The 26,719-nt window shown below is 42.3% G+C and overlaps 1 protein-coding gene across 1 annotated transcript; it reads left to right on the forward strand.

Moving 5' to 3' along the window:
* Positions 1–3,496: 3,496 nt before the first annotated feature.
* On the forward strand, positions 3,497–5,466 carry LOC104286027 (pulmonary surfactant-associated protein A-like). The gene is made up of 3 exons (XM_009884565.1): positions 3,497–3,644; positions 4,264–4,341; positions 5,090–5,466. The coding sequence occupies exons 1-3, from the start codon at positions 3,497–3,499 to the stop codon at positions 5,464–5,466; spliced, it is 603 nt and encodes a 200-aa protein (XP_009882867.1).
* The last annotated feature ends 21,253 nt before the right edge of the window (positions 5,467–26,719 follow it).

A 26,719-nucleotide genomic window follows, 5' to 3' on the forward strand; every position in this document is an offset into this window, starting at 1 on the left:
CCAGGTGAAATTTGGAATGAAACTTTTGCCCATCTCTGCCCTTGTGGCTCTGGATCCAAAAGGAACTGTACAGCAAGCGTACCTCAACCCTTGAGGAGGCTGCAGCAATGGTAAACAATTTAACTTTTTTCTGCAGATAATGGAGGACAACTGCAGAATATATGGAATAATAGTTTCATCTGGTTCATATGAGGGTTTTCTCTCTCCCATTAGAAGTCTGCTTTGCTGTTAACAACTGCAGAAGAGATGAGACATTGTCCTGCTTTCTACTTGTTATAAACACAAAACTATTTCTTTCTGTGCTTTTCAGCTGAGCTGCACCAAGTGACATATCAGAGACATCTTGGATCCTTCACACACAACTTAAGTCAACGGAGCAAGATGGTGGTAACATTTACAAGCCTTGATCACACTGTCTACAGGTAAAATTAAGACTTTCCGCTCTATAATGCTGCTCATAATTTTTAAAAAAAAGTCACGTTGAAGTTTGCCATCACATGTGTCTATATCTTGCTGAAGTCTTTGCTTCCTATTTTTAAAGCTGGGCAAAAATAACCTCGGCCTCCTCTGAGAAGGGGAGACACTAGGTTCCGCATGTTCTGTGCTCTTCCTGATATTCCTGGGAATAAGGGAGCTGCTGGGGACAGTCTGAAAATTATTTGGAAGAGCAAAGGAAATGGAGAAAGCACACAACAAGATGGTAGCAAGGTAGGATGGAAACAATAGCAGAACAGCCCCAAATCAATGTAAACAGAAAATATAAGTAGGGTTGGGGCCATTTAAATACAAACTGAGAGAATAAGAAAAGAATTTTCAAGGTTAACTGAGGTGTGACTAGCACGATGAAGGAAAAAAACCCATAACTTTCAGGAGGTTAAGTATACAAAGGAAGGGCTAACAAATAGGCTCATGGAAGGAACACACACCCACATTCATAAAGTGAAATTCAACTCTAGTGCTTATATTTCTTGAAGCAGCTAAGAAAGCAGTGTTGACCAACTTTTGTCCTTAGCATGTTTTGCATTTACCTACCTCCATTGTGCAACATAATCTGCTCTCAGAATATCCTTCATTTGCTTCACTAGCACTGAAATTATGAAACCTCTTGATGATAGCGTTTTTGTGATATGTATCTCAAGGCAGGATCAGATAATAGTTTACAAGTTATGATAGTTTCATAGAATATTCTATTAGGCAATCACAAGTGTAGCAAAAATCTAAGCATTTTTAAGTATCTATTTTAGTTTGCTCCATCTTATCAATATGCTGATGAAAAGCAAGGAAAGAAATGTTTAGAATTTATCAAATCTACATCAGTTCTTCTCAGGAGTCTATCACACAAGAAAACAACTGTCTCCCTCCAGGTTTCCCAGGCCATCAGTCAGCACGTGAAACCCCACTAATGGAGGCCAAGCCTCATCCTTTTCTGACACTTGCCTAACCTGCGGTTTCTTCCAGGTGCAGCTGAAGTGCTAGCTGTTCTCACTGCGGATGCAAAGGCCCATGTTCTGCCAATGACCTTTTCTAGGGCTCATCTGGACCCCAGGTAACGGCTTGACTCATGTTCTCTGATGTTTCTTTTCCATAAAACAATTAGAAAACCGCAGCCAAAAGAATGTTTAAAAGCATTAAGTTAAACACTCAAAACCTAGGAAACTTGAAACATTAAACAAATGTTACTCATGCAAATTTAAAACAGCCCTCTTCTGTCAAGGTACATGCAACTGGGTACTGCTTATTTATTTTTCACAGGACTGGTGCCTTTTCCAAAACACTCAATAAACAATGCTGCAGGAATTTATCAGGATTCTGTGGGCACAAGACCAATGACAAAGGGCTCAACATCAGTTGTTGGGGTAAGTATGAAGGTGCAGAGTGCCTGTGGAGATGATCAACGCTTGCTTAGATCCAGTAGTGTCTTAGACTAACATGGATATTGCTCATGTTCCCCATCTAATCTCAAAGCACCTATTCCTCGGCTGTTAGCCTTGCTGCAACATCAGGATGCTCGCTTGACACCACAAGGATGGTGTGGCAACATCTTACCTGTTTGAACTGGAGCACAGCCTCAAACTCCTTTCCTAAAAGTCTTTATTAGATAGAAACAACTCTCAGCTGAGAATAACTTAAAGGTGCATGGCAATCCATTTCCATTTCAGCAATGCTCTGCATCTTGAGGCCTCTGTACTTACAGGACCGGTTTAGAGTAGCCTTTTCCTTCACTGAAAGGTCATTGTTCCGTTGGCGAAAACTGTTATTATTTATGAACTTCCCCTGGAGTATTCTGTGAGTTAAAGTATGTGCTTCTGTGGCTATTACCTTTACATATGGTGCAGATGTACTATTGTCTTTTGGCTTTGCTGCTACAATTATGAGATTCCATTTAGTTATAAGACTTCAAGTCATTATCACTGATAAATCCTCAGTCTGTAATGAAAATGATGGTAGTGTTCCTGGTTCGTATTATATTTCAGGAGTACTCCTTGTTTGGGCTTATCTTCAGTGACATTTACAATTTGACATTTACACAGCCGTGCTGTGGAAACATTGGGTATTTCAAATATGTATTGGGAAATTGCTTTGTTCTGTTCCAGAGCTGGGTTTTTTAAAAAGTGTGAAAGTGTTTCTGCAAAGCAGGAAAGTACTCTTAAATATTTTCCTCCCATTTTAAGTGTTTACCTCTTGAAGAAAACAACCCCCTCCACCATTCAAGTTAAAGTTCATTAAATTTCTCTTCATATGCAAATTCATATCATATTACATGCTCTTTGTATTTCCTCTAGGTAACAATATGAATCTCAAGTTACATGCCCTATAAATTAGACAATTTAATGAGTCTTTCTTATTTCATATTGGAGCTGCTAGGTAAGTTGAACATCTTTAAATAGGTTTCCGCTTAAATTATGTTGAATCCTCTTAAGCTGTATCACGAACCTTTCCATTTTACATCTTTTTCTGTCTCAACATGTTTATTAAAACTTTCACCTGCTTTTACAGAGGATATCATCTGAGGTGAAGATACTTTGAAAGATGGATGCCATAATGGAAGAATACACATTAACAATGCAATACAAGCATGTTATGGTTTATCTTAACCTGGCTTTCTCTTGCTGAAGCAGATGTAGATATAGATGAAGCTATAGCTCATGTGTAAAATTACGACTGAAAGTATAGCTTTTCACATGGGAGAAATGGCATTTAATGGTATCTGATGTAGAAAAAAATGGCTTTGATATTTTGATTTTTTACTCTGTAGCTTAAACTCTTGTAGACTAGCCGACTGAGCCTTTTGGAAAAAAACATTTTAATTATTTGAAATAACCTAACTTTGCAACTCCATCAATGACATTCATGCCAACTGAGGGCAAAGCTTAGGTTACACAAAACTTTAAACCCAGACAGCAAAATTGAGACATTGCTGCCTTTTTTTTTTTTTTTTAATGCAGGACTCCATGCTGGAGAGTAAAACAGTCTGGTTTACATTTGGATTTAAATAATGCTGTCTCCACGGTTGTTCCACAAAATCTTAGGAGTAGCTTTTTTCCTGTTTCCATGCTGTGCTCAAGGTAAACCAGCAGGAATTCGTCCACCGCCTGGTTTTGGGCACTTGCCTGAAGATGGGATAGATGAAGGATTTATACCAGGTACATGCAGTTATGACCTCTGTTTTTATCTAGATGTACTATTGTGCTCCATTTTTATGCTGTGTAAATTCAGTGCTATTCTGTGGGTTCTACTGGATAGAAAATAAACAGATCTTTATTAATTCCCTGTGTGAAGTAAGATGCTTAAATGTCTCCTACTTAATAACGCAACGGTTTAATTCACAGAGAAAAGGATATCATTTCCCGTAACACAAGAAACTTGTTGCTAGGCATTAGGTTGGAGCTGCAAGCATGTGCCTGAAAGACACTGTCAACAATCCCTAGACACAGTTAAAAATCAACTAGACGTACAGCACAAGTGCCAGTGTTTTGCCTGGACTGCCTCAGTCACTTATAGAATAAAGACTAACTCAATTTGATAATCTAAGTTTGCCATAAACTTCACTGTTGTGCAGGTAGCTTCCAGAACTGTATTCCCTATCCTTACAAAGATCAACATCTAAAAAGATCCCCTATTTAAAACACAGCTGTAAACTAGAACAGGTCAAATAAACATTTTAAAAATTCGTATTAATTTCACAAGAGTACTCCCACTTTATCTTGAAAGCCAAGATTCAAACTGTAATACGAAGTGCATAATAGCTGGTTTTCTTCATAGGTTTCCTACCGCTGGTTGATAATAAAATGGAAGATGTTATGCATCAATTAGAACATCGGATTTCCAGACTTGAAGGAGGTAATTTACCTGCCTTTACTTTCTGCTGTAGCTGGATTAATGGGCATAAACAAGATGAGCAACAAAATAGCTTCTTAGGAAAAAGGCAGAGTTTTCTGCAACTTTATTGTGTTTCTTTTATATTTTGTTCACTGGTAGATAGGAGAGTGATAACTCTCAAATGGAAGGGGGGGATTAGTTTTTCATAACTAGTGGGAGACACCTAGGTAACAGCTCAGAAACTGGCAAGCAAACCAGAAATTTATCAGATTAAAATCCCTGCCTATGCAGAAGTGCTCCAGGGGCACCTCATGCTCCTAACAGACAAACTGAATACTAAAAGCCTACCAAAACAATCACAACCAGATCACATCTAAGATCCTACTCACTCAAGGACTGACATATACCCTTGTATATTGCAAACCATCTCAGAGAGCTTATACAGAGTCTCAGAGAAAATACACTTCTTCCAAATGTAGAATTCCTCATTCTCTTCATTCCTCCAACCTCTTTTGTGCTTCTTCTATTTCATAATCTGTATATTTGTTTCTTCCCTTTTTTCCCCTCCCCTCATCTTTTCAGATTTCCTCTGGCTTTTGGTGCTTGTCTTTTTTTCTTGTTTTATCTTTGATTTCAAATTTTCCTCTCCTTTACCTTTTCCTGGGTTTAATCTAAAGTTATGGAGGAAAAATAGCAGGAATTACAATTGGCAGCAAAGTGACTACAAAACAATGCATAAAAGATTAACAGCTTTCACTTCATCTTGCAGTCCTCCACTTGGAAAAGATGATAACAACATCTGGAGGAAAAATATTTGCTACCAATGGGAAAAGAGCTGATTTCCGTACTACACTGAAAAAATGCAAAGAGGCTGGAGGGTCTATTGCCACTCCGAGGAACGCGGGCGAGAATGATGCCATTCTCTACTTTGTGAAAAGTTTTAATACCTACGCCTACCTGGGGATAGAAGAATCTCTAATTCCAAGCAAATTCCAGCTCCTGGATGGTACACAGCTGAACTATACCAACTGGCATTTAAACGAACCTTCTGGCAAAGGGGAAGAGGAATGTGTGGAGATGTACACCGATGGCACTTGGAATGACAGAAGGTGCAACCAGAATCGCCTTGTTGTCTGTCAGTTTTAGTGCTTCCCCCTGCTGCTGCCCTGCAGGCTCCCTGCAATATGCTTGCCTATCCCTTGTCTCTTCATTTCTAGCTAGTGAGCTCAGATAATGCAGCAGAAAAAAGGAAAGTCCCTCTTTCCTAGCCTGATTTGTCTTTTAAACAAATGCCAGCCATAAAGAGGAAATTACTTGTAACAAAAGCAGTGGCCGTTTTGTCTGTTCTGTCATTCTCTGCCCACTGAGTTTCTTGTTCCTACTGCTCTGTTAGTCTGCTGACTTATTACAAAAAGTCAATTTCTTGGGCACATACCTAAAGTGACTTACAGCCATGAGATCTTTCAGCACCCCTTTACCCACAAGCTTCTAAATTGCATGTATTTTGATCCCTTTCTGTAAGCTTCCCTCACCAAACCTACCCGTACAAACACTCCTACTACCACTGTTGTTGCTCAGCCTGCATTTCTTTGGCCATCTTCACCCATAACAGGTCCCCTGAAAGAAATAAGCGGAGCTGCTAGGGTGATGCAGAGCTCTGAGCACAAGGGTGACTCACACAACTTACATTTCCCATGGGAAGGCTTTAGCATCAGCAGGTCCTTAATCTTCATCTATCTGAAAAGTGGTGGCCAGAAGCCACCTGTCCTGAGCCTTTCCAGCAACTCCTAATCCTTTTCCTGAACTCAAAGTGGTAGGAGCACAAGGCGGCCAATGTGCCGTGTCATGTGGGATGTGTGTGGAAAAAAACACCCAGGAGCCAACAGGAGTTGTAGTGCCCATGTGGTTTCAGGAGATCAGTAGAGCCATGACAAGGCTGATTTTTTTTAAAGCTAGGTAGTAGAGAGATTCAGATACAGCTAATTTGTGGGCACCACAGAGCTGCTTGGCAAACCCTCGTTGGGATTCCCGTGGGGATGAGCTTGGTGGATGCCTATGTTTCTGGAGCAGCCTATACTCTGCGCTCATTGCAGAAGCTGCTCAGAGTCTGCACCCTCCAGCTCAAGCTAAGGGATTGAGACAAAGCTTTCTGAACAACTTGGCTACTGGAATCCAGTCACCTACTGAAGTTGAGTATTCCTAAGGTTAGATTCACAACTATGCAGTGTAACAGGCACATCCAGAGATGTCTATGATTTTTTTTTTTTCCTTAGTCTGGGGCGGTTGACTTCAACATAGCTTAGGCAATGAAGGCTCTGCCATAAGCTCCGTGACATGGTAGAAAAGCTGGTTGAGCACCTGGGTATGCCTTCGTCTACATACAGCCAAATGCCATCAGTCACACACTTTGCTAGTTCCAGCTTGGTCGTGGAGAGCTGAGCAAGGGAGCATCCAGCTCTAGACCCAGACCCACTCCTCTCACCTTCTGTGTGACAGAGAGACAGAACAGTCCAAGTGTGAAGGTAACTGGGGAGTGAAGGCAAGCTCACAGCTGGTGTGAATGCAGGGGCCAGCGGAGGGGCTGCTTGGAGACTTGTAGCTGTGCACATCGCTGTGATTCCAGAGCAGCAACTGGCCACGCGCAACATTCCTGCATGTCTTAAATTCAGTTACTCAAATATTTTGAGTACGTGTTCTCACCACCTGCTCTGTGACAAGGCATGGATCTTCCTGGCCTCTGTTCAGCCCTCTGCTCGATGTCATGGCCTGTGAATCAGTCTTGCTGTTATTCTCAGCAAACTAAGCAATTTATCTTACAGGTATCTACTTAGGATGATTAATGCAACAGAGCTAACATCAAACCAAGACACCTTTCTGCTTGAACAATTTGGTGCCTGCAGGTGGTCTACCTCCACAGGTTAATTATTCAGTCCAGCAATATTAAAATCTTTCATCACAATAATGCATACTAAATAGGACCATGTTTCCCTGTTCCAGGAACTGTAAAGTTATCCCAACATGTGCAAAGAGAAAACTTTTGTTAGCAAAGTCCTCACTTTATCTAATGCATCTCTTTAGCACATAAGATGTACAAGCTGTTAACTAATGCCCTATTTCTGGACAACATAGCCAAAATATAAACTACTGAATCCTATATCATCTAGGTAGACTGTTATGTTGTGTGTTAGCCCAGTTGAAACATATCGGGGGGAAATGAGGACTCAGGAATCCATAGGCACCATTTCACTTTCAAACTCTCTTCTTTCTCTTACAAATGTTTAACAGCTCGCCAGTACCTGCCTGCACCCATCAGCTCACCCACCCACAGTCTTCAGCCTTGCGTGACTGCTGTTGTGAAACTCTACCACGAGCACGAGGAAACGGGAGCACAGGCATCCTCTCCTACAGTAGTTTTCCACTCGCTGTATTCCAATAAAGTTTAGGAAGTTTACAATGATTAACATCAGCCTGAGAATGAAGTTGGACCCCCTCAAACATTTAAAGCCATGGTAAGTTTTTTATTTTATCCTGCTTATATCCAGGGGGTTACAGAGTCATCTCAAAAGTAAAGTTAATTGCAGGTGTGTGAAAGAACATGGCTGCCTTCAGTGTCAGTCTAATGACCATGTGCTACAGCAGAAATGTTCCCCCACCACCTCATATCTAGGCATTTTCCCCTGTGGTCTCCCAGGGAAGAGGGTAAAGGACTCTAAGAAACTCTAAAAGACTCTGTGTTACTCCACAGCTACAGATGCTGACCCCCTTTGGACACCCTAGCTACTTGTGGTCATAGATGAAGCCCTGAAGCCTCAAAGCAAGCAAATATTTCTAACCCCCCCTGAAGCTGCTCCCTCTAGCAACCCTGCTGACAGCAGGCACGTCTGGATCCAGCAATTTTGGCCTGGAAAGCAGACCGGTTTGACATTTGGGCACCTATTTCCTACATCTGAATGAAAGGGCTGCACAGCATCATCTGATTCATAGAAAGACAGGATTCCCCAAGGCTGGTAACTCTTTACTTCTAAGTTATTTTCTGAAATATTTATGAACTTATTTTAAAAGCCTAATTCACCCTATCCTAACCTTGAATACTAACTGTGCCTTATAAGACTGCCACCATTCACCAGTACATTTACCAGTACTTATACATGTACTGGACCAACCGGCTTGCTGGCAAGCCAAACTGTGTGATGTTCAATTTTCAGCCAATGGAGAGCACCACTTCCAAAGAGGAGATTAATGACAACACCACCAGGATGAAGTAAGATTAAAATCATATCCATCTTAAGACCTAGTGAAAAACAGGATAAGCAGATTTCTTGCACAGAAACTTAAGGAACTTGATTTTGGCAAGATTAATAAAGTATTAGTGTCAAACATCAAAGACGGAAGTCACATGTCAAGTTTGAGCTGACAGTGTTACTTATTCTGCCTTGTACAGTGGAAAACATTTCCCCCCCCCCCAAACAAATGTTCAGAAAATTGTTTTTAGTTCTATAAAAATTATCCATCACAAAAATTATTCTTAATAATTGTTATTTCCTGTAAAAAGACCTTAGTTTGTATTTTCTGTGTTTGGTAAGAGTTTAAAAAATATATTGCCAGTTAGGTGACTCTGAGGTCCAACGAGACACACCTTAAGTCTGAACTTTGGTTTCAGTGGGTGCAAGCTTATACCCCTTTGGCTATGTCCATTGCAAGACATTCCATTTCAGTGTCCCCACCAAAAGGTTTTTAACCCAGGCTGCATTTTGGCGTTCCCATCAGACAAGTGCTAGATGCAGTACTGCATACAGATAAGAGGGGCATTTCTCAGGGCCTGTGTAGTGCCACCTCCACAGCAGTGCAGAGCAGAGCCAGCACTGGCTTAGCAAAGCCTCTGAAAGGGTTTGTGTGCTTTTCACTCACTGAAATAAGACACTGCAGCAGCCTGACTGTAGCCATGATTTTTCAGGTATTTAAATAAAGCTAAGCTTGTAAGTAGCAAGTGGGCTGTTGAACATACATAGTCAGAAGAGAGTTGGGTATATGAACCCTGTGGATCTGCTGTAACTTTAGGGGTATCAGCCCTCATGCTCTGAAGGCTGCATGTGCTGCTCATTACATAACTCAGATTCTGACTGATTATTGTTATTATCAGATTATTCACTTCTGAGTAAAGAAGATGATTTACAAGGAAAGCCCAAGTGGTTTCCTGGCAAAAAAGGGGCCATCGTTTTTCACTACAAGTGACTGTCTCCTAAAGCAGCTTGTGCATGTGTCAACAGCCAGCTATTGTTTTGGTGATCCTGAGCAAACTGCGGTCAGGGCAGAACAGCTTCATCCTTTCTTTGGAAATGATTGTGCCACTTTAAGAACACCAAGTGGGAGGTGATACAGGCACCACTGTACAAACAAGTACCTGTGCAGGCTGCTGCGCTCACCTGAGCACCACAGCGCTGAGGGGACGCTGCCCTCACCTTCCCTGGTTTGTCTGGCAGGTTGAACACCACCTTCTCTAACACACGCTCTTGCTGCCCGACAACAGAGGATGGACTCCCAGACAAAGCGACTCGAGACTTACAAGACACCTCAAGGACACTGAGCAGGTAAGAGAGGACAGAAAAGAGCTGAATGACTGCAGGACCATGCAAGCTTTAGAGAAACCCAGAACTTATTTCTGGTAGTCAAGTTGAGAAAGATGGAAATATTCAACTCAAATTCAACCACTCGCTGGCCTTTCTGCACAAATAAGGGGATAGCTAAGTTATTTCTAATTTGGTTACAAGGTTGTCAGCAGGGAAGGGATGAAGAAAATATAGAATTGCCATTCATGCAATTTATTTAAAAGTTCACCAATATCAAAACAGTTTGCTAGGTGGTTATAGTTGTCTGCAAGTGCACTGCATAAGGCAATTTATTTTTTTAAATTTAACAGATCATCAGCTTGTATAAATTTATTCAAAAGTGTTTAAAGTACAAATATTTCAGAACAGGAAAAGTCTATTTGACTTACAAGTGTATATAACCCCTCTCTGCAATATATTCAAGAGTCAGAAAACTAACAGATACACACCGGGAACTCTAAGAAACCAAAGACACCTTATTAGATGAAATACAAAAATCAGAATTTACATATCCATAAAAAACAATTCATGCATACTTCAGTGGCAGCAGAGAAACATTTCTGTTGCATTTTCACTTTCATGGTAGTCACCTGCTTACTTTGGAAGTGAGGTGAGACATAGTGTAGCTAAAGGCATGATCAGCAAGATCCCAGCAATGTGCTTTTGCATTATTAAATATGCTGTCTTCATCATACCTTTCTTTTTAACATCTTGTCCCAAATTTTATACATCTGATTTCTATGCCTACACTTCATTCTTTAAATTCTTTAACTACATTTGCATCCTGTAGTGACTTTATTCAGAGAACTAAATGTACACAGGTTTTACTTAAAAGTTGATTTCTACGCCTACACTTCATTTTTTAAATTCTTTAAGCTACATTTACATCCTGTAGTGACTTTATTCAGGGAGCTAAATGTACACAGGTTTTACTTAAAAGTAATCAGACTAAACTACTACATGCTTTATAAAGGCTGACATCCTTTAAAAAATTGATACTGAAGTATTTATAGTTAGCACTTCAGTCAGTTGTTCATTGTAGAGGAGCCATTTATAATACAAAAAAATCAGTGATTTCTTTTAATATTTTATGATTCTGAGCATTTTCATAACACTGTTTTGGTTTGAAAGGTTTGACCCTCCAGGGATCAAAGAAATGTTATTAGATCTTTGAGGTTTTACATAATTGAAATACAGCCTTTTCTCTAAGGTACTAAACTCAGGAGTTTGATTTCTGTTTTTTTCAGGAGTTTTAAGTGACACTTTCAATTTGCAGTAATAGTTACCTCTCGATCACCACCCTCATTCAGAGTGAATTACTGTGCAAGAAATCCAGGTCTCAGAACTTTTCACATTCCTACCGTTTACTACCTCTGCTTACAGAAGAGTCACAGAAGTGGCATAGGAATTCACCTTTCTGCAGCTGCATGCTGTTACAAGGTACACTACAGGCATTGCAGCAGTGATGACCTCTTCAGAAAACTAATCTATACATGTGTAATTATCTTTAAATATTAATAGGAAGTTGGCAGTTATGTTGGAGAACCAAGTGCACAGTAACACTCATTTTCCCTGCTTGAAGGCTTAAGATTTAAATCACTGACTGAGCAGAACAGGAAGCACAACAGGTTCATTGCTGTTGCTGGTTTAGCCCTTTTGACTTATTCTTCCATTAAAATAAGTACAGGCCTGGGAGAAAAGGTGTTCACACCTCTGCAAAATGGGGTATGTTGTGCAGCTCCGGCTGTGCTAAAGCAACAGAGAGTCAATCTGTGTATATATCTGGGCAGCTCTCGCATCTGGATAATAAAAACCCTCCCCACAAAGAGCTATAAGCCCTGTTTGTATAAGATATCAGAAATTCAGTATCACATCTCTGGTTTTATCTGATACACTAAATCAGCATATTTTAGTAGAATTGCTGACCTGCTAAATTACCAAAAATGACTGTGTAAAAAGATAACTAATATTCAGTCTTTAACATTTCAGATATATGTTTTTGTTTAGTACTATTGTTTTTTTAATCCAATCCAACTGTATTAATCTGCACCAGGCAAACCTGTGATTGAGCACTGTCACTTGAATACACAAAGATAAGTCTGTGACCAAGATGTTCCCAAAAGTCTCAATACAACTGCATTATGCAGTTCTTTTGTACTGTCTTCTCTAGCTTCAGTCTGTTTTAGTAATAACGAAAATCCAAGCTTATGCTGAATAGGACCCTGCCTTTGGAGAAGGAAAAGGGAAGGACTGATTCTCACGTAAATATTACTGATATATATAGTACCTATATATAAATATCTAAAATACAATGGATGTCCTAGAGCTCTTGTAGAAAACTTGTCCTGGCTGACTGGTCTTTCTTAAAGCCACAATCATTTTCTTTGAAGTAGGAACAGTTTTTCTCTTCCCTCCTCCTCCCCCCAAAGTGGAATGTGGAAGAGGCTATGAAATAAATTGTGATTACTTCACAAGATAGATAAACACCAATACCCTGCTACCCGCTTCAGGGACACCAGCAAAACCAAACCTCCCAATGTGTGTTTACAGCCAGGGCTTTGCAAATGATACTTACTGCTGAGATCCATATGCTTACATTTGTCAGTATTTTCTTGCCTATGAGAACATCTAGGGTAGAACCCAATGCTGTTGCCAAGAGTTCCAAGTAACACTAGAAACAAAAAATCTTAGAGCAGGCCACCCAGCACAAAATTAAACACTGAATTCACCTGTTTGGACATTAGCCAAGGGTCTAATTTCCTTGATGTGCTTCCATAAATACTCAGCCACACAAGCCCATAAGCAAGTGTCAGCCCAAGGCATGTTTATGCTTGCTTTACAAATATTTAGCAGCGAGGTTTTTACTCAGTAAGAGCACCGAGTAGTTCACTAGTGGGGAATTTGTTCTGTTGCAGGCACTGAGGTTCTCACCTGCCTGAAGTCATCCAACTCCAGAAATCATTTGAGAGTCACAGGATTTACACAGAATCAATTCTTTCCACAAGTACATAAATATGAGTGTAAATCTGAAACACTATGTTGGGAGAGATGAAGGAATTGCAGCTTTTCAGTTGGAACTAAAGATGAGGAAAGGCAAACAGTCTTTGCCCACATTTCTTGTTTTCTTCCAACTGAGGGTGTCTTTTGCTCTCAGGTGCTTTTTGATTGACATTAAATGTTGTAGTTACTAATCAGAATATGCTGATAGAAACAAGAGAAAAATATAACTCTATTCACTGATACAAAACAGGCCTTGCAGACTTTGATCCATCCTGTCTTTTGGAGGCTGCACTTACAAATTTACCAGGGTCCCAAAGCATTTTTTAAACCTTGTTTTTCTGCTCCCAGAGGTTAGCCAGTAGTACTGGATTTGTGACCTTTCCAAGTAGGCAGAAAAATTTATTACATGATAGCCATTTATTCTGAAGTTTGGAGGAAGACAAATTATATAAATTATATAAACGGGTGCCAACTGAGATACCAGATCATCTTTCTGCCCCCTGCAAAACACCTTCAGAGGAACCACACCAGAGACCAAGTAACAGAGTGGGAGGCCACCACCTCCCACAAGCATCTTGCTCAGGGACTTTCTCATGTTACAATGACCCCTATAAGCCTCAGAAGGCTGTCTTAAAGCTTCACACTACTTCCGTAGGCTACAGATCAGCCTTCTTGGTATAACAGTATTGCTACCTTCAGTATTTGGCCTCATGATACACTGAGGAATTATAGCTTGCCCCTCCCCCCCCAGTTGAGAAGTTGAGAGGGGGATAAATACATCTGAGTTTTCTTAAGGTTTTTCCTACTGTTTGTTCTCTAAAATCAAAAGAGATTAATCAGTAACTCGGAGGAAAAAACCAAACAAGATTAGCAGAGAAAAAACATGACTTTTTAGCACAGGTTCATTACAGCTAGAATCAAAGATTACATTCAATACCAGAGTGCCTGCAGCAGTCAGGACAAGCACTCAAATGGTTTCAGCTGGTAGGGCAAGATGGGGTAGATTCCCTGCAGGGCAGAAGCCACAAGGCAGCTGTCTGGGCTGCACCCTGCCCAACCACTTCACTGGTAGAGAGCAGCCCATGCCAAAGCATCAATCATCCCATCTGCCTATACATGGGTTTGCTTTTTCCTAATAATCAGAAGTTAAGATTTCAAACCAAATGCGCAAACAATATCTTCTGGCTTTTCTATATTGCAGCAGGCTGTAAGCTGGCAGACATGTACATCAGCTAAATATACTATAGTGTAAGTCACCTGTTTCCTGCTTGTAGGCCTCTGCAGTAGTTGTGTGCCATGATCTTAAAGATATTACAATTCATAAATGGATCTGTGCTAAGATAAGGGGAGCAGTGAAGCAATCCACAATCTACAACATAGATTTTTACAAGGCCTACTTTAGATTTCATTAAACATATGCAGTTAATGAAGCATAGTAGCTTCATTTCCAGAATTACATAACAGGGTTATAATTTTGTTTTCTGTTGAGGGTAGAAGGATAGAATTGCGATTTTTTTCTAAGAAAGGATTCTGTCCTCTGTTGGTAAGGTGACCCCTTCTTTAGGGTCCAAAAAGGTCCTCCTTCAACTATAGTTCAGACAAAACCTTGAATTTGTGTAGCTTCAGGCAAATCTTAAATAACACACTGGAAACAGAAGGTACAACCAGAAATCAAACTTCTCTAATAGGCCTCTTTTTTCCCCTCTCCAAATGCCTTCATTATTGTATACATCTCTAAATTTGTTTATTGCATTCCATTTATTGCCTTCAGCTCCAATCCTTGCAGACACTTTACTCTTCTACCCAGCTGTTAGATTTGGGGAATAGATCTAGAGCATCCTTCACTGCAAAATATTTTGTGGTTTAGAGAGCAGATCTGATATGCTCACACACTCACTGATGAGGATTTTAGTTGAGATAAAGAACTTGCAAAGCTCTAGTGACAGTGTTTGTTTATTCTGAAAGAAACACCACTGCTTTTCTAGTTCTAGAGCCATGTTTTGGGTGAGTGCTATGTTGATTCATACCCTCCCATAATCAAACCTTAGAGGTTTAGAAAGTTGGCAGGGATGCTGGCTGTTTGGGAAGATTATTTAACCACGCACAGCCTGTGTGCATCAAATGCTGTCAATGTGAGAAACACCTCCTTAACTGAGCAGCAGTCCCAGATCTTTCACAGCTGCACCGAGTGAAACCCAGGGGAGCACCATTGTGAAAGGTCAGTGAGTCATGGCCTCCAGCCTCTGACTGCTGCTTGCCCGGCACCCCGGCTTAGCAGACTCACTTGTTGCTGCCCCTATTCAGGAGGGATTCCACTGTCAGGAATGTACCTGATTTATGATGTATCTCAGTGACAATTATGTAATATAGTAATAATGCCTGTATGATAAGAGGGTCATGTCATACAGGCATAGTTATGAAGCGTTGTTGATGCATTCAATCCCCAAAAGACCAAAGCAAGCTGCATACGCACCCCTGGGCTGTGCAGTGCCCACTCACAAGCTAAGAGCCCGAAGCCCTAAAACACAAGAACATGAGTGCAGGGAAAGCACAGAGTAGGTGGGTGAAGGACAAATGAATAGTTTGGGGACATTGTATAACACTTACTATCAGCCATCAGCAACTTTTCCAGCTGAAGCAAATGTAGTCAACAGCTCCAATAGGTGAACAAGGCCCTCGGCCTGCTGCTCTTTACAGCCTTGTAGTACATGGCCTTGACTCCCTGAAGCTGCCTCTGCACTCTCACAAACCTTCCCATCACTTCCCAATTGCTTCTGCAGTATCACCCTCACCATTCTTTTCTGACTGCAGAACATTTCAACTCCTCAGAAGGAGCAAAGCAGCCAGAAACCCAGCAATGCCTCCCAGTGGGTGCTCCCCCCTGCCAAGACACTTCGGGCTGTTTTGTCCAACATTTGGTTCACTGCCAGTGGTACAACTTCCAGGACAGCAATTCCTTATCTAAGTATGCTTAGTGATATGTTATGTCTCCTTCACCAAGGAACAAAGCAGAGGGGTGCCTTACCCATGGTGCCCCTACCGCCTGCGTGTTCAAGCACACCTCACCTTCCTCACCTCAAAATACAGGGTTTAGTTTCTCAGCAAAGGAAGAGAACAGAGCCTTCCTTCATCCAGGGTGTCAGAGGACCTCTATTTCGTACACCACATGGTGCATACTTCAGCTGAAGATCACTGCAAGTTTGTTTTGTGGAAGTTTAACTGCCGTGACCTTCCCTCACAGCCAGGATTTAAGGAAAGGGGCAATGCTCTGCCTCACCGTCACCAGCAGCAAATGCTCTCACTGGATTTTTTTTCCCTTTAGCCAGGTCCTGGTGAGGGATCGCTAGACCAGAAAGTGGGGACAGGGGATTTCCCATGCAAACTATGGCTGAATAACTGCTTGTCCAACCAGGGGAACTGCAACAAACTGGAAGAGGAGAATGCGGAAGAGAATGAAATAAACAGCAAAAATTGACATGAAAGGTGAAGGAGGAAGCAAAAGTAGCAGCAGCAAGAGATTAACAGAAAATGCCTGACAGAGAACAAGAGACCACAAAGCAAGTCAGAAATGACAATATTTAAAGGAATTCATTGATAGACAAATAAATGAATTAGAGGACAAGAGGCCCACCTCTGATACTCCCAGTGCAGCACTGTGTGCAGCAATGAAGCAACACAAGGCAGCTACCTGAGCACAAACATCCCACCTTCCCTGGTAGTGAACAGCCTCACACTTACCTTCATCCACCAACAGAGGAGAAAGAACAAAACAATAATCAAGAGCACCACAAGAAAAGCCAGAATATCACACAGCCTAACAAGCCCCAGAGCACAGCCCCATCACAGCTGTAGTTCTGAGCAGACGAAATCCAAGCAAAACCAAGCAGCTATTTTTCTAGACACCAGGCACAGAGCACAGCTGGCTACAGGGAACCAACCTGGTGGGCAGCATTCCAGCACCGGCATCCATCCTGCTGCAGGCATGTGGCTTTTCTGGCAGGGAGGCCACAAGCACACTCCAGGCTCTAAGCTAGGGGAGCTTCACCCATACTCTCCGTACTTTCCCTCAGTTTGCAAGATTTGACATTAATCTGAACTGTAAAACAATGCAGCCTTGCAAGAGCTGAGGTTTCTTGAAAGGTCTGGGTGCTGTTGCAAGGCAGACGCTGACCCTGGCTGGGCAGGCATAACCGAGTCTGAAGGCAGAATGTGTTTTCCACTATCAAAGTCTGTCTCTGAAAAACAGCAGAACTGGCACCTCAATAGCAAGAGAAGGTAAATATACAAGGAAGGCTGGCACCAGAGAGCTAAGGTTTGACTGAGTAGCAGAGTCCAGTTCATTTAGCAGCCAAGAGAAACTCCTTCTAGCATCTGCCTAACAAATTACTAGCCTTCATTAAGGAATATCATTACCTAAATTCCCCAGGATTTGTTACCAGTTATCTGCTGCTTCTCCTCACAGGCCACAGCAAAAAAACTCTGAGCCAAGGGCAATTTTAACACTGTTAAGCCAGGTACAAAATTTCAGGTAGCTTACTAGCTTCCCATATCTACTCACATTCTTCTACACTCTCCAAATAAACATATTCAATCAACCCTGCTTCAGTCTTCTCCCTCTCATAACAGTCAGGATTTAGTGATAGAAACCTGGTATACCACCCACTCTGAAAAGCAATGGACAAACCTGAGATCTCCTCTGGTGAAACGTAGGCCAAATTCCCCAGCTGAAGACAGCACTGCAGCCCCACAGGAAACCTCCTTACTGCCGGAGCACAGGAGCAAGAGGCAGTGGGAGAAAAACCCTCCTCAGATCCTGGCCGCCCCCTTTTATTCACCTTCCTGATGGCTTCGTTATTGCTTTCAGGTGTGTGGTTCTTGTGCTGAGGGAATTGTATCGAGCCCTTGACTAACTAGGACACACCTGTTAACAGTCCTGGCTCTCTGTCCCAAAACCAACATGATTTAACTCCTTACTAACTGCTCTACTTTTTTTTTTTTTTTTTCTATTTTTAAAACTAAAGACTTGAGACTTACTAGCTCTGCTTCTGCTCTGCGCCCCAGTGCCTGGCTGCTAAACCTTTCTGCATCTTAATCTCATACTTGTTTGATCAAACCATTTCAAATAAAAAACAGTTTTCAACAGTTTTAACAGTTTCATTAAAATATATTTGTAGTCATTCTCGAAGCACGTAATTCTTCACTGAGTGTTCGTTAAAGCTCTCTGGCAAACAAAAAGTTTCTAAAACCTACATTATAGGGAAAAAAAAAGATAAAATGCACATTCTGATGGCAGATGACTTACAGTTCTCCCTTCTTTCCATCAAATCCTTTTATTTTTGGTTTTAGCTTTGACACATGTCGCTGTAGTGATCGTTTTGTGTAATGATGCTCTAAGCAGGAGGCGAGGGCCTTAAAAGTCAAAATTTTAAAAAGAAGCTGACAAAGGCCTGCCCAAGAGTCAGGAACAGTGTTTCAGCGTGGACATAGTGTCCCTTACACCAGAATCAGTGACTGCAGCCCAGCCAAAAGGGAAAGGCAGGCTGATGCTCCACGGAGGCTCTCAAGGGGACGGAGAGAGAGCAGGAGCTTTTCCAGGGCCTGCAGCCGGGGAAAATGTGTTTGTTCTTCAGGATGGAAAAAGTAGTAGGCGAAGGAGGCTGGCAGCCCTTTCCTGGGTAAAACAAACACATCTATACAGTCGTGATGCCTATTTGCAAGAAAGTAATGCAGCGTAATTTTTGCTTTACAGCTTCAGACTCTTGACATGAAGCAAATCATGGTGGAAACCATCCTGGCCCCATGGGAAATACTGCTGGTCATTTTTGCTGCAGTGCTGATCATGAGCCTTCTGATGTTTCTGCCCCCCGCTGCGGTGGTGGTCTGGAGAATGAAGCGTGTGCCGCAGATCTCGCTGCGTGGGTCGGTGTGAGCCCACCCTGGTACATGCTGGAACACCACCCACCCCTGGGAAGGATGGCCCAGGATGGTCACGGCTCTGAGGACAGCTGTTCCTGCCTAGCATCCATCCAAAAGCGATGGGTTTCCCAGTCTATTGCTGCTAAGTTCCTGTGAAAAGAGAACGTGTATAATTTTGTCTTCATGTACTGCAGTTCGCAGCACTTTGCCTTCCGTTTTTTTGGCTACTTTGTAATTACTGTTGTTGGCTCTGTTCCTAGGCTGACTTCTTCTCTTGCATTAGAATGGACTGAAAAGAAGACCGAAAGAGAAGCAAGCATAATACAGCCTTGTATTCCCTTAACGAATATCAAGAAAGTCTGCCTTTGTACAGTTGCACTGTAAATATTACCAAAGCCTTCAGCCGAGGTGACTGGCAGCTTTGCAGGCGGACATACCGAAAGCTGGCAGTGTGCTGTGGGGCGGTAGTGGTTTAGTCTGGTTGTAGTATGAAACCTAGAAAAACCCAGCAAAGAATGGTGCAATAAATAAGCATCTTGTGCTTCTTTTGTCTGATCTGAAAACTTACTGGCCTAAAATGTTTTTTGTTTCTTTCCTTCTGTACGAATTTTCCTGTCACTGCAAATCCCAAGTGCCAGAACACAAAGCCTTCACCATCCTGGGGTTAGAGCAGGAGCACGAGGGACAGCCCGATGCTCAGACATGCCCGGCCAGACACCGAGTCGACGTTAATACCAACATACAGCAACTATTTGCCTGAACTACATTATGCAAATTTACTCCGGGAAATATTAAGTTTCTTTCAGTTTTTAACTGTGTTGTATAGGCTTCACCTTCCCTTTCTCATATATAAAAACTAGAACAAAACTGCTTCTCTGCAAGTTTATGAAAGAAAAAATCAATCTCCATCTTAACATCAAATTCATACAACATCAAATTAAAGCTTTCCAGCCTAATCCTTCCACATTATGGGATGCTGATCAGCAGGATTTCTGATGCACAGGTCTAACAGTTTCTGTTAGCTTACAAAAGCAACGGGTTTGATTTCCTCATACAATGAAATATTGAGTTTCTTTTCTTTTGTTGTTTGGTTTGGAAAGTCACTAGAATAGCTTAATATACCTCAGAAAACCAGTAGAAAAATTATAATGGAAAGTTCTTAGTGCTTCAGATATTTTATTTGAGCATCAGCTTGTAATGAATTGGCTGGAAATGAAAGACTCAAAGACATTATAGTTTCATTTGATAGAGATTACTTGTTTGCCAGAAATAAAGAAACTTACCAGTGAGTGAAAAAAACATTGCTTTTCTTTAAGACCACAGCACCTTTGTCTCCATTACAGTGACCTAAGTTACTGCCTCATAGTTTATAAGCAGCAAAAGCGGCCAACTCATCCCTTTGTTGGTGTAATTGTCTGCTACACTCATAGCCATATGACTGACTGGTTCTGGGCCTAAAGCAATCGATGGTTTTTTGCTTGTAATGACTGGATTCTGAGTCGGAAAGGTAGATGTAATTTTATATATCTGAGTCATTTGACTGACTAATGAGGTAAAGACCAATAAGACATAACGTATCACATACCTATGTTGTCTGTGTCTGAGAGATTCACAGGAATAGGGAAAAGGTAAAGAAGAGAAAGGAAACACAAACAGATGATCTGGCTGTCTTCAGAGCTGCGGCATGAGTGTTTGCTCAACAGAAGAAAATTAAAACAAAAATCCCAAGCATGGATTCCACTGAAAACCAAGCAAGCAGTAACTAAGCTTTTTGTTTAGATTTCGTAATAATTCACGTACACGTCTGTTCTGTAGCTACAGTTCCACAAATAAACTGGATCTCCAGTGCTATGTTGTCGTTGGTCTCCACTCGCACCAAGTGGCAGGTGGCCAGTGGCCTGGGCTTTCTGCTCTTCACACTACTTGCTCTGGGGCTTTGGTTTTCCAGACTACATACATGCACAGGGGGGCTGTAAAAGAAGGAGAGCTCACAGAAGGAAGGGATTTGGAACAGGGACAATATTTGGTATTTCTTGAGAAGAATCAACAACAAAAAAATCACTGGGATATTTGTTCATGTTTAAAGCTGTTGTTATAAATTCAGATGACCAGCTAAATTTTTGCTAACTCTGGAAACAGCCAAACCTGTCCTGATTTAGACCAGGTTTGGAAATAGAATAAAGAAGGGGAAAAAAAGGAGAGGATGACTAGCCAGAAGCTGTGGAAATCTTGGGCTAGCACCAGCAGCTGCCCTGGCATTACTGTGCTGAGACCAGAGCACCTCAGGCGGTCAGCCCTGCGCTCAGCCCAAAGCCCTAGAGCTCTACCCAGTTATGGCCCGTCCCAACTCTGTTACCAACCAGACCTCGTTTGCTTTTGTACTTTCATGCTGAAGCCAAGCCATAGCTTGTGGGAACAGCAACCTCTGCCTGAGGGAGGCCCCATACGCCCAGGGAGCGCGAGGAATTGTGAGCGCAGGAGAGCACTTGCAGACCTGATTCCACAGAGCGGACACCGCTCTGTTGTTAGAGCAAACCAAGGGTCAATGGGACTTTCTTTCCAGAACCACCGTGGTATTGCCCGACAGCGACTGAACAGCGGAGACCGAAGCTGATCCCTGGCACACCAACCAGAGAGCTTCTCATGCAGGTCCCTCAACACCCACCTCCTTCACCTTTTTGGGAAAGAAGACATGATGCAAATATCTGCTAATTTAAGGTAATCCCTGTTCTCACATTTTGTACTGGGACCGAGATGTTACATTTTTCCTGCCATTTTGCCTGGTTACAGCAAGCATACACGGCACTTTTGGACTCCTAGAAGTGCATTGAAGTATATCTAAAGGCTATGTCTTTCTGTGGGATGTCCTCAAGGTGCTAAATACAGGTGAACCCTTTGAGTTGACCCACCAACAAAGTGCAAGTTTGTAGCTCACGCAAATCACAGGCCCGTGAACAGCTGTATGTACAGCCAGATTTAATCCCCAGTCAAGCAGGTGCATGAAAAAAGAATTATACCCCTACAGCCAATAGCTGTTGTGACTTGCATTGCTTTAGTGGTCATCAAAGCAACAATCAGGATTAGCTGGCAGCTGTAAAAGCAACTAAAAGTATGGCCCTTTCTCAGTAAAGATGAACCCTGACAGAAGATGATTTCTGATAACAATTATTAACTAATGACTGCATCCCTTAAACAACTCTAATTCATGTTTAATTCCAGCTAGAAAAAATTGAGCCATAAAAGTGATCATCTTTCTTTCAACCACTTCTGCCACAAGCTACGTGATTAGTTTTAGCCTATATATCTGTACCCAAGATCTGAGGTCAGATTATGACTATGATCTTTAGTCCTTTAACTAAATAAAAGCTCTATGTTTACATGTTTTAGCAATGATTTCACGGCTCCGCTTCTCTTGTCAAAATACCCATGTCAAATTGCAGACGGCTGCTTGGTGGCACAAGCATTTTAGTGCTCTTAACCACAGATGATACAGTCAGCCTCCTCGTCACGGTTGGAGCCCTCAATGCCTTGCTCACCAAGCTCTTTGAGGAAGACATTTAGCTGCTCAGTCTGAGTTTCGGGGAAGGCTAATGTGTGCAGACAGGTGCTGTTGGTGGGGAAATAGGCAGACTTAGCTCCACTGATGGCAATCTCAGAGGCTGGAAAGATCAAAGATGACAACAATAAATAAATAAATAAATCAAACCAGCTGAATTAGCTCATGTTTGTCGTGATCTTTAAACAAGTGCCGGCATTCTCATTTTCCAGACTAAAGACTTCAACTTGGAATAAAAGTGCCTAGCTGATTGCTTTTGGTAAGCCTTGGGAAACAACTGCTCTAGCAACAAGGCACTGTCAACAGTAAAATATTTTCCATTAACCGTGGGAGAGACAGGTTGGCCCTTTTGTGTATGTATACGCACATTTATTTTTAAATTAAGGCAATAACGACGGAGCCAGACAGCCTGCTTCAGGTCACGGATTGCCCACTGTATGCAGTGGGAACAGTCTTAAAGCCCTTGGGCTGCCACACGAAAAAGGCAGTGCTGCTGGCCAGGGGCCAGCTGCTGGGTTTTATTGTACGTACATGCAGTGAATAGTGCAGGTGTTGGCCAATTTTGCTGAGGTTCTTCAAGTAGTGTTGCAAGATAAACAGCAGTTTTATGTTCTACTGTTGTCTGCCCAACAGGTCACACAGCCCTTGTGCACCATGGGGTTTGTGCTAAGATGATACCTATTTACTGCTTTAAAAAAAAGTGCACCTTCCCACAAACATTGCATACATGTCATATTTGCCGTCCCAAGCTGAATGAGTGATGCTCACCAGCCCAGGCCTTTGTGGTCATTTTAAAACTCATATGATTTCTTCTTCAGCAGTTTGTCCACTCTCACAATGTCCCACATGCCAAGAAAAGAGAAGCTTTTCTTTCCTCCTTTTTCTAAACAAAACAGACCGAGCCTCCCATCCCTGTGACCAGATGCGTCCGAGAAATACTCACGATTACAAACGGCCAGTGCCTTTCCCCCAACAAGCTGCGTTGTCCAGGAAAACCCGGTGGCATTGCCACATACTTCATACAACCTACTCCTTCTGAGGAATTGAAAGTCATAACCCTTGGGAAACAAATATAGGGGAAAAAACCCAAACATCACGGTAACCATAAGATGAAGAAACATTCAGCCATTGAAGGTCAATACAAATACTACAACTTCATGAAGCCAGTGAAGGTCAATACAACTACAACAAGGAAAATTATGCATTACACAATAAACACTTGTAAATTAATGAATAGAGTCAGCACTACAGCAGCAGTAAACCATGACTGTTACCTTGTTGCACATGGGTTTGCAGTACTGAGCATTGTCAATGGTGACACACACCAGCCCGCCGTTCCTTGGGGGTAGTGGGAGCGGGCATGGAGGTAGCTGCTTGCAGACTTTCAAGTGGGTTAAAAAAAAAAAAAAAAAAAAAAAAAAGAGAAAACAACATGTCAGAGTGAAAGTATTATAACAATCTCTCCTTCCCAAGCAAACCGTAGGCATGCTCATTGACCTGGGCATGGGTGATAAGTGGCCCCACCAGCTGACTTTGTCAAAGTAAGCATTTTTGTTCGGTTAAAATAGTTTATTTCTTTCTTGGCTACACACATTTTTTCCATCACATGTCACTGTGACAGCAAAGTCCCTGTTAGCCCCAATTACACTTTAAAAGTGGCATTTGCATTCACAGCACTGCCGTTCAGTACTGTTGTAGCCAAAACTAGCCAAGGATTTATTGGAAAAATACGACTGAAATGCCAGTTCCCAGACACCAAAGAGGGCAGAGCAGGCCCTGCTGCCTCTGTGACACTGGGCTGCTGCTCAGCATTGGCGCTGGGCTACAGGGATGGTGGGACCCCGCACGTTGGTGCTGCCGTGCCTGCCAGACGCCTGCTAGCGCAGTGGTTAAGCGCCCTTCCCTTGCTTTCTGGCTTGTGGCTGAGATGTCTTTTATCTTATGCTTTGTATCCCCCTCAAGAAATGCAGACGCTTGGCTCACTCTGACTACTAAGATTTTCTTAGTGCTTCTCCACTGCCAGTTGGTTCAACACCCAGCAAAGAGGAGCATGGGCTCAGGAGGGGCCTCACATTTCTCTTGAGCGGGGCGCAGGACATCAAGTGCTTCTTGCAGTGTCCAGGCAAGGAGATTGATTGAAGCTTTGTCACCCTTGGCGATCATTTCATGAAAGCATTTTGAATATTTCTGTGGAGTTAGAGGAGAAAAAGCCTAAGCTGAAGAGCAAAGGCCCTGGAATTAATTTATGAAGGTCATGAACTAATATTCTTTCCTTTTTAAATTTTTTTTTGGTTTTAAATACAGAACAGGAACCATCTTGAAAATTATATAGCTTTAAGTAACACTAATTCCCCCACAACACTTTTGAAAACAGTGGCTAGATAGGTTTTTTCAAGAGGGAGGACTGGTATGGGTTGGGGTTTTTTTTCCTGTATAAGAAAAGGTGCCTTTATAAACAACTGTATGTATCTTCTTTCTATACAAAACATTGGTTTGTTATTCTTATCTTCTGAAGGCTGGCATCTTGCAGACTTTCTGTGTGGGGGTGGGTGTGTGTGTGTGTGTGTGTAAAAATATGTATTTGTGAATGTGTATAAACAGAGAAGTTCCTGTCTTTTAATGTAGCTACTGCTCTACAGCCATAAAAATATGTGTGTCTATGCACATATGTGGATAGTGCAGAGCTGTGGTAAACTCCACAACCAAACACAACACTATAACAGACATCAGTTACTCTGAACTTACACAGATGCAAGAAAAAGACCGAGTGCAGTTTTCAGTGACAGCTGCTGAAGCACTAGCCAGCAATGGCTAACTCAGCTTCTCGGGCTGATGCTTACAGAAACATTGTTGAAAGTGATGGGCATCAGTCATACAAAGAAAATAATATAATTCAAATCTCTGGGGGAGAAAAAAGGCTCAAACACCTGGGAGAACACCTCCTAGGCAAGTGCTGCCCTCGGCCTTTTAATCCGCCCACGTGTGATGGGAACAATACTGCAGGCAGACGCTCACAGTCTGTACTGAGATGTGGACCCAACTCCAGCTATTAGTTCCGTGTTGCCGTTTTACAGAAAGATGCCTCTATCATGTGTGAAAAAAGACTTATAAGCTCTACTCTGGTAGCTCTTTCCCATTTCTGCCATATTCAAAGGTCACTGTCTGATCGTTCCCCTATGATATGCCGAGCCCGGGGGAGAAGGGGCACCGACACACAACATAGGCTGTCGGTTGACTGGCTTTACCTGTGTTTAAAATATTTAGCACTTTATATTTGAAAGTGGGATTAAGAACAACATTGTGCATGTAAGGCAAAAGACATAATTGTTTATGTTGAAGTCACTTTATATAGCTGGAGCAAACCAAAACAGGAAAATGCACCTACAGGTACTTTTTTTGTGACTAGCAGTAGCAGAGCCAAAGACATGGCAGGTAAAATGACACTGATCTTTTTTTTTGCTTTTCCACCCGCTGCTCTCCCCACCAGGTACTTCTGTTTCAAGCCAGGCGATGCCAAAGCAATACGTGGGTTGTGCTTGCCCAGCCGGCACGTGGGCAGCCGTGGCAGGGCCCTGCTCCTCCCACCACCACAAACGGCTGTGCAAAGCAGGTCCCAGCTTGGCTGACGCAGCCAACCTCTTACCTCAAGACTCTCATTCACATCTTTTATGGTTGCACTTTTACATTCACTTGGGCTGGCAAAAGCTCCGATTTCAGTAAAATCTAAAAGACAAACAGCAGCAGGTACAGAGCTGGTTAATAGTCCCTCCCGACACATGAGCAAACCCCAAATACCGCCTAACAGTACTTGCTGATGGGAACTGTGCCACCATGCTGCAGTCCTAGTGCTACCTTGTATACCTGAGGTGATCAAGGCTCAAATGTGAATAAACTGTGCAAATATTGATTTATTGTAAATAGTTAGCAATCTGATCGCCTGGTTGTGACCACCCGGGGCTGGGTTCCCAGGTGGGATGCTTCCTTTCTCTAAGACAGCCACTATTTAGAAAATTGTTAGGCATGTTCGAGAATGGCAATATCTTACCTGCAAGAAGCACTGCTAAACTTATAAAAACCAGTGTTTTCCAGAGCGGGCAGGAGCTGAACAGCATTTTTTCTGTGGGAGACCGGGCGCTAGTTACTTGTTTCTTGTGGCAGCTGAGAGCTGGTGTGCTGGAGTCAGGCACAAAGCTGCATGCCTGTGGGTCGCTGGTTGTTGACAGTGCACCTCGCCCCGAGGCAGTGCCGTGATAAGGCGTTCAGGGGATGCACATATTGCCCAACTTGCTGGGAAGCCAGCGGAGAGTTTGCCAGCAGGGTT

The sequence above is a fragment of the Charadrius vociferus genome, unplaced genomic scaffold (assembly GCF_000708025.1).
Source record: "Charadrius vociferus isolate BGI_N301 unplaced genomic scaffold, ASM70802v2 scaffold655, whole genome shotgun sequence".
Lineage (NCBI taxonomy): Eukaryota > Metazoa > Chordata > Aves > Charadriiformes > Charadriidae > Charadrius > Charadrius vociferus.

Coding starts and splice junctions, on each gene's coding strand:
- LOC104286027 (XM_009884565.1), top strand. CDS start 3,497: ATGCTGTCTCCACGGTTGTTCCACAAAATCTTAGGAGTAGCTTTTTTC. Junction 3,645..4,263: donor AGATGAAGGATTTATACCAG/GTACATGCAGTT, acceptor TTTTCTTCATAG/GTTTCCTACCGCTGGTTGAT. Junction 4,342..5,089: donor GATTTCCAGACTTGAAGGAG/GTAATTTACCTG, acceptor TTCATCTTGCAG/TCCTCCACTTGGAAAAGATG.